The sequence below is a fragment of the Onychostoma macrolepis genome, chromosome 22 (assembly GCF_012432095.1).
Source record: "Onychostoma macrolepis isolate SWU-2019 chromosome 22, ASM1243209v1, whole genome shotgun sequence".
NCBI classification, from domain to species: domain Eukaryota; kingdom Metazoa; phylum Chordata; class Actinopteri; order Cypriniformes; family Cyprinidae; genus Onychostoma; species Onychostoma macrolepis.
The window spans coordinates 13,291,604-13,304,215 of record NC_081176.1 but is presented as its reverse complement, the minus strand read 5'-3'; the positions used below and the strand labels follow the sequence as shown (position 1 = coordinate 13,304,215).

Genomic DNA, 12,612 nt, shown 5'->3' with positions numbered 1-12,612 from the left:
AAAAGTCTGGTGTCCCTCACTCACGTCTGAGTGAGTATCGCTCTCCCTTCTCCCACACTCCCTCCGCCACAGACAGTCCCTAACCAAGAATAATTTTTAAAGATAAAATCTTTCTTTCCTACCTTTCTTTCTTTCATTGATTGATCAGGGATGTCACCGAAAAACGATTGCCCGCGCATCCTCCACCATTACAGTAGGGGAATTTACAGTAAAGACCCTCGGACCAGGTGTGTTGAATGAGGACCAGAAATCAAGAGATTCGATCAAAAATGAAGAAAATTTACTGAAGATAGTTTGCAGTTTCATCAGCAGAAGTCAGCTTCAAGACTCACAATCGAGTTCGTAGGCCGCTCTGCATACATGTCAAAAACACCAGCAATTATACCCTAACAGAGGTTGCTAATTGCGTCGATGCATAAGTCATCAAAATTCTGATAGGTTCTAAAACCTAGATAAACTTAGACAATCTCCACATATGGACGTAAATGCTTCAAACATATCTCCATCAGATTGGGCAGACGTCAGCGATCAGGGATCATACAAGATAGGTGTCTTCTGGTAGCTTCCGGTAGCTGACAGAGACAGTCTTCTAACACACAGAGAGAGAGCTACCAGCACACACACATACACACAGAGCACTTATCAGAACTTCAAGGCCGCCGAGCCCTAGCTAGAATTTTATCAGTATGGTTTGTTACACACACACTATGAAGTCATCATCTTAGAGAGTAGAAGTACAGCATAAAGCAGGATTCTTTAATATCTCATAAGCGCACATAAGGTTACACATTTCACTCTTGCCATAACTTGATTAATAGTCAAACAAGAAATAATATAATTAATATCAGTATGAAGGATATGGCATCGGTATCCACTCCTTCAGTTGTAATTGGTACAAAATAACATCACTGTCTCTTGGGAAGATACAGATACAGAGCGTCTATTGCATTGACCTTCAAGAAAAGGTTGGATACTGTTGTCGCTTGAGAAGTACTAGGTGCAGAATTCTGACGCCAAATTGATTGTGAAACCTCGGAGATATTGTTAAATAATAACTCATCTTTTTCTGTAATTAAAATGAAGTGCACCCAATTGGGAGGGGGAGCGAGCCTGGCCAGTTTGCTTTCTCTCTCACTAGGAGGGTTGTTCTTAAACCGCACCTAATTTTAAAGTATAAAAAAGGGGGCTTCTTTCAGAAACGGTGGAAGCTCAGCCGTGGGATAAGCGCGCGTCACCCAGCATTCTCGGACAAGTGTTGGTCTTCTACTGTGACTGAAACGGGCTCCCCAGTCTTTTGAGAGTGAAGATGATGGCACGGTTCTGAGGTTGTATATTGTTCTATTACTCGGCTTGGGGTTTAGTTTTAGTGTATGCTCGAATTTGTGTATTATTGTGTATTATACAGTGCTAGTTTCTGCACATACACCTAGTTCATTTTCTTTAACAAAGCCACTATAATACATTTTATAAGAAATACAGTGTATTTTGTGGAGCAATATGAGTACAACTAAGAAACTATATGTGATTATATGTGAGCTCAGTGTTTAGTTAATCATTGAACATGTACCAGTCTCTCCATTGTACAAAGATATTACACTGATTTATATTCTTTTTAACTGTTATTCTCTATGAACACCTTTGAAGTATAATTTTGTAAAGTGAAATAATAATCTTAAACAAATTGTAAAATTGTAAGTGTCCCACCAATTAAAAGAAAACAAGATAATGAAATAATTGTGGCAAGAGATTGGGGATGAGCCAAAAAAAAAAAAAAAAAAAGAGAGAGAGGAAAAAAAGAGAAGGGGATACCTGTGAATGAGGTGATTGTTTTTAAACTGTATAAAATGGAGAGCTGCATTTGAGATTGTTAGATGTTCAGCAGCCATTGCAGCTTTGTCATTTTGATCAATAAAATCTGAGTTTTGTCATTTGGAACTTTGTGACATGAGAGATTATGTATGTATGTATTTATTTATTTGAATTCTATCACAAATGTTTTGCTTTCCCCCAATAAACTTCACTTTCACTTGCAAATTGCAAAATAACTGCATTACCCCAATAAACTTTAAATTGCTGGCAAAGATCTCAAAAGGCTTACCATGGGCACCGTACTATGTTTCATATTAAAACTGCCCCCAAAAAACTCAAGTAAACAACAAGTTAAATAAATGAAATCAATTGGATTGTTATTTGTTGCCTTTAAATCGGTACATGCATTTCTATGTTTTTTTTCATTCCTATTATATTTGAATTCTTAGACGTGGTAAAAATAAAAGCGAATTCAGTAACTTTGAGATGGATAGTTAAACAACACATACATTTATTTCATTTTTATTTTATTTTGGCAGATCTGCTCATATCAGTTCGCCTTCACTGAAGCTCCTCCCACAGCTGCAATATTCCCATCAGCCTACAAGTAAAGAAGAAAGAGTTTATGGAAGAGCAGCGAGAACTTGAGTGATCCAGAAGCCTGCAGAATGGAACATGAAGATACTGAAGAACACAGAGGTTGGTGTTTATTACTGATTTGTCATTAATGATGCTGAAGAACATTAACATTATAGTGGTTGTAGTTAGAAAAGCCTTAGAATCTGTGAAATAACATGGTTAAAGTGGCAAATCATATGTGGGACACTTTCCATGTACTGAGTAGGCTACTACAAAATATAGCTTGAAACATAATTTTCTTTTCTTTATGTTTTCAACAAATGGTCAATGAAAAGAGGTTTGAGCAGGGGCGGTTCTAGACCCTTTTTAGGTGGGCGTCAGCCCTCCTATTTGTCGTCTCAGCCTCCCTAAAACTATAATCAGCTATCTGAACGATCTGGTCAGTGCTGCTTCCTCATGAAAGTTTATCATTCTCACTCGTTTATCGATCTCAATGTGGTACTCACGCGCTGTGATAGATCATTAATGTGCACGCACATATTTGAATGAAGCGCACACGCTCTGAGAGGCACTGCACAGACAGCACGCCAGCTTGGTCTCATGTAAGTGCGTTTCAATGGCACGATTTTCTGTTTCTATTTGGTGTGCTTATGATAGGCACCTTCCCCACACCCTTAAACCTAACCATTGCGTCAGTTTTTGCATATAAATAGCACCAAATAGAAACAGAAAATCATGCCAGTGAAACGCACTTTCATGAGATCGGGTCACATTCAAATAAGCAAATACACAAATTATTATGTCACAATGGCTGTCTTGAGGAGTATCCAAGTAAACGCAGTCGGTTACGTCTTAAACATAAACAGGTAAGAAAATATTGGATGCGTGTCAGTATAACGGTTCCATGCATTTCTTATATTAGGCTAATAATGTTAATCAGACAACAAAAGAAAAACATTAGAATCACTCAAGTAACTTCTGTAACTTTAATAGGTAATTGTGTCTAATTACTTCATACAGTAATACAGTTTTCATAATTTAGGTCATTTGTATCGTTGTAATGGTCTCTCTGAGGGCCCCCCTAAAGATGAAATCCTAGAACCGCCTCTGGGTTTGAGAAACATTAATACTGATTAGTGTCAACATCAGGAGGTCTAACTAAATATTATCTGAAATGTTTTATTTTACATTAGTTTTATGGTTCACAGTTTTTGCAACAAAGCCAAGATGACAGCTGCCACATCCGAATCAGTCTATGGCCAGGGCACCATTCTTATAAATTATTTTTATCTGCTGTGATTTTATGTACTTTGCTATGACTCATTTTTTTTTTATATAGGTTTCACTCCACCTGTTTCCCACAAATCTTATTTCTCTTGTTACTTCTCTTTAATTGTGGGATTCTGCCAGTTGATATCTTTTAAAAAATAGTCTTTATTTAACCCTTCCAAGGACAATCATCCTTTCACAGAGGCAAGAAGCCCCAAGGGACATATATACAGTATATTGAACCCATCCTGACAACGGTTTAACAACCATGTGTTGTTTGATGGAAATCCCCTGACTTCACAGTCTGTTCAGTGGGACAATTGCTGTATTTGGCTTTTAATTTAACTTAAACTGACATGTATATTCCTGATGAATTATTTTTTATTTTTTACTTAGTTGTAGTATACCAGACATGGCATCAGTTCTGACTGGATCTCATCCCAAATCGTCCCTCTATGACTTTTTCATCTCATTTTCATTTTCGTTGATGAAAATTACAGTCGATTTTCATCATAGTTTTTGTCATTCAAGACTCATCCACACAAAGCCAGAGCTTTCCCTATACAATCTTTTTTTCCCCCTCATTCTAAAAAAAAATTCCATAAACACGGTGTTGTCTTAAAGGAGACATATTATGCCCCTTTTTACAATATGTAATATAAGTCTCATGTGTCGGCAGAATGTGTCTGTGAAGTTTTAGCTCAAAATACCACACAGATCATTTATTATATAATTTTGCTGTTTTTCACGCCTGTCTCTTTAAATGCAAATGAGCTGCTGCTCCCCGCCCCATTTTCCAGAATAGAGCTGGGCCATTACAGCTCATACCTGCTAAAAAACATCTGTTTTCGTTCTGATTATCATTTTTATCGCGCTGAAATCATGCGTTTTAAACCATATTAGTTTAAACTTCTGAAATACGGTTTTCTGAGCGCACACATCCGAAGCACATGGACAGAAAGTAGCTGTCACAGTATGTGAGTACTAAACTAAGTTCTCATTCACACACAAGTTTAAGTTAAAAACACATGAGTTACAAAAACAGTTGGTTATGTCTGTGAAGGAAACCAGCTGCAAAATAAATCGCATTAGATCTGTGTGGCAGCAGCAATATACAGTAAATAAATAAATTAATCCACTGCTCTGTTGTCTCCTCTGAGGCTGGGACACTAAATAATGTTCTGTGCTCGTCGGTGCAGCCAAAGACAGAACAGTCAGCATGTTCTCCTCAAACTTTCGCCATGGCATTAGAACTGGTACACCGTTGTTGCTTGCGAAAACAAACTGACGGCGCAATGAGTGGAAATTTACAGATTAAGTTTTGTAGTTTTTTCAGACGCTTGCAGAAAAAGGCTTACTGAAGGCTTGTGCACACCGGCACAATTATTACGTGCGATTATTGCCGACATTTAACGCCTTCCCAGATAGCACACGTACGTCTGCAAGATGTCTGTTAAAGATCTGTTGATCTGGAAAGCATCTGCTGTCTATAAACGTCTGACAGACGTCTGTAAGATGTCAGTTTTACATACACTCTAAATCATAAACATCTTAAAGACATCTAATAGACGTCTATTTGACATCTAAAAGGAGACGTCCTATAGACGTATTGCAGATGAGCAAACAGCCTAAAAAATACGTCTTGCAGATGTAAATGCAGACATCAAATAGACGTCTCAGAGATGTACGTGTGCTATCAGGGTTGTGACAAAACAAAGGGCGCCAATGTGAGTGTGCAGACCGACAAGTAAAACGCCAGGCGTAAAAGCGTCATTTTTAAAAACGCCTCTGGGTCGTTTTTTTGGTTTGACGCACCGCGTTAAAAACAGGCCAATCAATGAGATTGGCGCTTTTGTTCACGTGCCTGGAGCTGCTGAAGTTACAGTAAAACACGACTTGGTGGCGCTCAAGTACAAACGGTCTTGCAGAGCACACATTGATACCTAACGACGAAGAGGAAGTAAGTAGACGAAGAAGATGCATCGAGGCAAGATAAATATAGAGCTGCTGGTCTCATTTGTGTCTGAACACAAAGATCTTTATGACAAACGCGACAGCAACTACAAAAATCTCGATAAGGCAGTATTACCATTTACAGCACATTGTTATTCTCCTCATTGTTTACCTATAGCAGCTAATGAACTGGATGAAGAATGCGTTGAAGAAAAAGCTGGATACGGATTGGCTGTTGTGAGGCTTGTGTTTGTTGTGTCTTTCTTGTAAGCAGGGCCGGATTATCCATAGACGGAATTGGGCGAGTGCCCTGGGGCACCAGCCAATAGGGGGGCACCAAGTGATTAGATAATGACAAGACCTTTAAAATATTTTTCATGTTATGTATATATTATTTTGCTGGAAGAGATACAGATGCATAGAAAATGAACAGTTAATGATACAATATATACAGAGAGAATATCAAATATATGCACGCATATAAAGAATTGCGATTGGGTCAGGTCACAGTGTATTTGCCCCCTCCCCCCAGTCAGAGTCGAGCATAGTTGGCAGCACCAATTTGGCGGTTGTGCAAAACGTAAATTTTAAAAAAGAGAAAATATCACGACACTTAGCCAGGGCTATACAGTGCGACTGAAAAGTACTGCGTGCGACTATCAAAAAATATTTAGGAGCACCTGTGCGACTAACCCGATCAGCATAGGCTATTCGTGTTTGCGCTGAGAGGAGCTTCAAAGATTTTTACTTGCGTGTTTGTGCAGCGGTGAGTAATGTATCGCAGACATATGTTGATTCCTTGAATGCAGTGTTAATCAGAATCCACTCACTGCTCAAAATACTTTTGTTCATTGCTGAGTTATGCAAGCTCACAAATCCTCTCCATAACAAACAAAGCATAGACGGTGTAAATAAGAGATTCGTTGTGCAGTGTAGAAAGCTTGATTGATTATAATGGAGCTTTGTGATTGCGATGAACTGAAGTGAGTGACAGCTTTTAAAGATTATTAAGGGAGTTTGTAAATGTGATATTGCAACAGTTCAATGAACAATAAGTTAATATAAAGTGATGTACATTGTATGACTTTAACAATATTTTAATCAAGGAAAATAGTTTCAAACAGTCACAGCTGAGCCGCTGCGCATCTCCATTCAAACACAGCGGTGTTTCATTTATGAATGAACCTGCGTTTTTAAATGAATCTAGTGAGTCAGTGATTCAATTACCCATTCATAAAGATTATACCTGCTTCCCAATGTGCATACTATCCACCATATCTGCCCTAAATAGTATTGGAAATTACTAATATCACATAGAATTTAGGATGGATATGCACATTGGGACGCAGGCAGTCACTTGCTTTGTTCCTGAATGAATCACCTGTTCAAACGAATCAGTTGAATGAATGATTCAGTGAAAAAATCAGTGATTTGCCGCCACCTACTGGCAGTTTAATTTTTATGTTTAAAGTGTCATTTCAGTTATTTAAATCATTTCAATCAAACATGCCACCTCTGAGCCTCTGTAAATGTCTGTAAATTTACCTACATGCCACTTTTGTGTTCTTCTGTGCCAACTTTGTAGTGGAAACTAATTTTGTTAATATTGATTTCTTTTTATTAATACTGTATTCTTAATATTCTACCTGTTATTATTCTATTTTTTTTTTATTAGAAATTTTGGAAAAATATATTTTTTTGAATTTGACAATGACATAGCCTACCTTTAATAAAATTAAGGGGAAAAATGTGGTCACCCTAGGGCACTACACTGTGTTAATCCGGGCCTGCTTGTAAGTCTACCCTCTTCCTACGTGTGTGTTCCTATACCTGTTTCCTGAAATAAAGACTTAAGTTTATTCTCCTATGTCTCCGCGCTCCTTCATTACCACATTAAAGGGTTAGTTCACCCAAAAATTTTAATACTGTCATTAATTACTCACCCAAACCTGTAAGACCTTTGTTCATCTTCGGAACACAAATGAAGATATTTTGGATGAAATCTGAGAGCTTTCTGTTCTTCCATAGACAGTATCACAACTACTACATTCAAGGAAGAGAAAAGAAGAAATTGTTGAATAAAGTCATTATTTTTAATTTCTTTACACAAAGAAAGTATTCTAGCTTCATAAAATTATGGTTGAACCACTGATGTCACATGGACTATTTTAATGATGTCCTTACTACCTTTCTGGGTCTTGAATGTGGTAATTATATTGCTGTCTATAAAGTAAGTATATAAAATTAAAAAACATATATTGAAAAAAATTAAATAAAACACCAATGTTGCTATCTAGGATCCTTCAAAACATAGTTTTGTATTTAACTCTTGACCCAATATCCAGTTCTTTTTTCCCCCACCGCATACCACCTCCACTGGTATCCTGCCACCACACTGGTCCGGTTGTCACATTCACTGGCACAGGCCTACTTCCCACCAAAATTAGAAATGGTCCAAATTACATCACTTAATTTTGAATTTGAAGAAATTCTTATTTTTAAAAGAGGACAATTATATCATAACAGAACAATGCTAATGCAGAATCTTTTTGCCTCCTTTTTAGACTTGATGGAAGAGAACGAGGAGAGTGAAGAACTGAGTGAAGTTGAAGAAAAACTTGTCAAAACCAGAGAAAAATCTTCCAAGAGTTTCACACGGAAAGGACATCTTAAGAAAAACGTGAAAACCCACACTGGAGAGAAGCAGCACACATGTGATCAGTGCGGGAAGAGTTTCACAAAAAAAGGATACTTGAAATATCACATGAAAATCCACACTGGAGAGAAAGCGCACACATGTGATCAGTGCGGAAGTGCTTTCACACAAAAAGGAGCCCTTAAGGAACACATAAAAATCCACACTGAGAGAAGCCGTACACATGTGATCAGTGCGGGAAGAGATTCAAACAGGCATTCGCTCTTAAATTACATCTGCGTTCTCATTCTGGAGAAAGATCATTTAACTGTGATCAATGTGATAAAACCTTTATTTGGGCAGTATCTCTGAAGAACCATCTGAAAGTTCACACAAAGGAGAAGCCTCATGTGTGTGCTTTATGTGGAAAATGTTTTAGTCACCGTTTTGCCTTAAAACAGCATCAGAAAAGACACAGAGGTGTGAAGGATCGTATGTGCTTTGATTGTGGAAAGACTTTTTTTACAGATTCTGAACTGAAACAACACAAGAGAGTTCACATTGGAGAAAAACGTTATAAGTGTTCACACTGTGACAAGAGATTCAACAATTCATCATCTCTGAAAGCACATGAGAGGATCCACACTGGAGAGAATCTACATACATGTGATCAGTGCAGTAAGAAATTCACGCTAAAATCAGCACTTAAAAAGCACATGAGCGTCCACACAGGAGAGAGGCCGCACACATGTGATCAGTGCGGGAAGAGCTTCAGACGAAAAGCAAACCTTAATGATCACATGAAAATACACACTAGAGAGAAGCCGTACACATGTGATCAGTGCGGGAAGAGTTTCAGACGAAGCACTACACTTAATAATCACATGAATATCCACACTGGAGAGAGTCCGCACACGTGTGATCAGTGTGGGAAGAGTTTCGCACACAGCGGAAACCTAAAGATACACTTGAAAATCCACACTGGAGAGAAATCACACACATGTGATCAGTGCGGGAACAGTTTCACACAAAAAGTACACCTTAAGGAACACATGAAAATCCACACTGGAGAGAAGCCGTATCACTGCCCTGCCTGTGGGAGAAGTTTCACTCATTTCTCTTCTCTGCTCAGTCATTCAAAAAAAAGTTGTCTGAAATCACAGAATCACAGTATGAAATCACATTCAGATCCAGCCCTTTCAAGTGTGACGCTGCATTCTCAGCAAACCTGACCCGGTTAAGGCTAGAAGGGATACGTATGGCGCTACTGGGCATGCGCACATCAACACAGCATAATTTTTGTCACACTGTACAACAATAATTACTACTTTTTCATTCTTGTAAGGGGTAGGTGTAGATGTTAATAAAACACAATCTAATAGGTAGAAAATTAATTTCATTGTTCATTTCTGGTTGTGCCATATGATAACCCAACCTTCTTCCATGTAAATCACAACATCATCCAAAGTTGTCATCTTCAATACCAGCAGTTTCAACTCAAACTAATATCATTTTGCTTTACGATATGAATTAAATAATTATTTTTTTGTTTTTTTTCAATTTGTTTAATTTTCCTATAATGCATATGTATCACTCTTAGTTCATTCACTCTCCTTTATGAATGAATGTAGTTTTTTACATGTACAAAATGTTCTTTTTGAGTGTATTTGCAGAAACAGAGCAGCTGCGATAAAGATAATCAGCTCAATTCAGCCTGAAACCTGTTCACATTTTAATCATTTAATAATTGTTTTAATTCTTTGAGATTAGAGAAGCATCACAGCTAAAGGATAACAATATGTAAAAACAATATCATTGGAATCAATTTCAGAATCGTGATGAATAAAAAAGCCAGCCAATCAAAATCTATATGACATTAAAAAGCTTGAGCATTTAAAGTGGCAGACGACATAACTGCAGTGCATAAATAGACAATTATGGTCCATTAGTGTGACAGTTATTGTTATAGTTATCGTCTTTATTATGAACAGGCCTTTTTTTTTTACTTGATATGTTTTGTAGAAGCTTGTTTTTCATTGGTAACCAAATTGGGTGCATTTTTCATAATCTCCTATTGATTTCATCTCACGCTGGTGACCGAGGGTTGCAAGAATCACTGTGATTGAAACACTGCTGCGATAGAAATAAGTATCCTGCACTTATAGAAAAAATGGAAAGAGAGTATCAAATCATTTTAGCCTTATATGGAATCTTGTTTTTGCCATGGACTAAAAAAAATGTAAAAGGTAATTGCGACTATCTCACAATTTTATGAGAGAAAAAAAAGTCAGGTTTGTGAGATATAGACTCACATTTTAGAGTTATTTGCAACATATAAACTCAAAATTACGAGTTATAAAGTCATAATTACAAGATGAACTTGCAATTGCAAGAAAGTCAGAATTGTGTGATTTAAAGTCGCAGTAGTGAAGTTATGAAGTCAGAATTCAAAGATAAACTCGCAATTCTGACTTTTTCTCAGATTTGTTCATTTTTTATATCGCAATTCTTTTTTCCTCAGAATTGCAAGATATAAACTCACACAATTTTGTCTTAGAAGTTTAGAATTGTGAGATATACAGTAAAAATCAGAATTGTGAGATAAAAAAGTTGCCTTTTTACCTTTAATTCATTTTTTTTATTCAGTGGCAGAAACAAGCTTCCATAGTCTTCACAAAGCAGTTTCTAGTTTAATTTGATGCTTTACATTCATGCTTACTTTGAACTCACTCACATGTTAAAACATTGATGTTAGCTATGTATATTCATGGTTCTCTAATGCTGGTTCATGGTCACGACATTAAACTAAACAAATAAAATGATCGTATTTGCTGCTAAGTGTTTTATTTAGTTTTTATTGTTTAATTGTTTATCAATTCTACATATTTGTGATTTAATTGCTAATACAAGGGGTCACACTGTACAATCAACATACAGTAACATGCTTCAAACACCTTGCATCTTTTCAAATTTACTATATCCTTACATGGACAACATCAAGCAGAATGATATAAAATATGAAAAATAACGAGCGTTTTTTCACTGTAATATTACTTTGGTCACAATAACGGACAATATACATGCAAGATGCAAAAATGTTGCTATAGTTTCCAAGCTGTCAATCATCACAGTTTCGAGAGTGAGTCTTGTTCCATACACACATGGAACGATAATTTACGGGACTCACTTTATCTGCCCTTATGAGTAGGCTATAAAGTCTGGTATAAATAGAAATCATCAAGAATTACTTTATGAGATTTTATTTATAAACTCAAGACTAAGCAGGCAAGGGAGAAGCATTACATTCATGTGGGCATCCAGGGGAATGAGAAAGTAGATAGACTGACAAAAGATGCAACAAAAAAATAGCATGTTGATGTCAAAATTAAATTATCAGAATCAGAAGGGAAGAGTTTAGTGTGAAAAAAACATAATGGAAAAATGGGAACAACAGTGGGATCATAAAATTAAAGGAAGGCACTTGTATTTGATCCAAAATAAAGTAGGTATGGAAAGTAAGAAGGGAAATAAAAGGAGAGAACAATTCATAATAAGGCTACAAACGCAGTTAAAGTGATGAGTAATGAAGTTGGGCTCAGGTTGTTGTGCCCTGGGTTTTGTTTCCCATACATTTATTTATTTCTGGCGACCTGCCACGATATCAAAACTGACCAATTTTCCAAAAGGCTTTGTTGAATAAACATATGTATACTGCACGTTTAAAAATCAAAACGAGGTGCTGGTGTTTTATATCACTGTATTTCTGAAGGAAGACTGTCTATAGAAAATTTTTGATGTCATTTTCATTTAATCTTGCATGTTATATGCCTGATAAAGCATTGTTTGTGAGCGGAGCTCTGCTTTGTGTACAGTGTCTTTCTCCCGCTTTAAAGCAGAATGGCATTGCATTTTTAATTAGTCCGTCGATTTACGCAGCAAACATATTTTGCTTGATATCAAAAATAATCTACTCAAGATGGACTCAAGCTGTTGTTATTGATTAGATTTGGAAGTCTACCAGAAGTTAAGTTAGGGCCACAAAAGCGCGCGTGCGCAGTAACGTTTGTTTATGTTGTTGCCGTTGAAACCATAGACATAATATACGTAGACGCCTCATGACATGCTGGAACGTAATCCAGCGTCGCCGCCATATTGGTTGGGTCTCCTCACTCTACGCTAGCAGCGGAGTCAACGGAGAACGAGCAATTTATGCCCGTAGTTTGTGCAGTTTACTGTTGCAATAACCCGTGCAGATACCAGATCGCGTGGGATTACCTTTCACAAGTAAGATTGAACAATAATTTTGGTTATTTTACCATTTATAATATTATGTCATCGTAACTAACGTTACGTGTAACATTATTACA

The 12,612-nt window shown here is 37.0% G+C and overlaps 1 protein-coding gene across 4 annotated transcripts; it reads left to right on the top strand.

Annotated features, from left to right (window-relative positions):
• The first annotated feature begins 1,191 nt into the window (after positions 1-1,191).
• On the top strand, positions 1,192-11,074 carry LOC131530919 (gastrula zinc finger protein XlCGF8.2DB-like). 4 transcript variants are annotated; one of them, XM_058761457.1, is made up of 3 exons: positions 1,192-1,325; positions 2,349-2,508; positions 8,175-8,737. In XM_058761457.1, the coding sequence occupies exons 2-3, from the start codon at positions 2,478-2,480 to the stop codon at positions 8,615-8,617; spliced, it is 474 nt and encodes a 157-aa protein (XP_058617440.1). In that variant the 5' UTR covers positions 1,192-1,325; positions 2,349-2,477; the 3' UTR covers positions 8,618-8,737. The 4 variants fall into 4 exon arrangements, with proteins under 4 accessions (XP_058617440.1, XP_058617438.1, XP_058617439.1 ...); XM_058761455.1 differs by lacking the exons at positions 1,192-1,325; positions 2,349-2,508 and adding an exon at positions 3,133-3,254 and having other exon boundaries at positions 8,175-11,074; XM_058761456.1 differs by lacking the exons at positions 1,192-1,325; positions 2,349-2,508 and adding an exon at positions 5,482-5,617 and having other exon boundaries at positions 8,175-11,074.
• Positions 11,075-12,612: the final 1,538 nt, after the last annotated feature.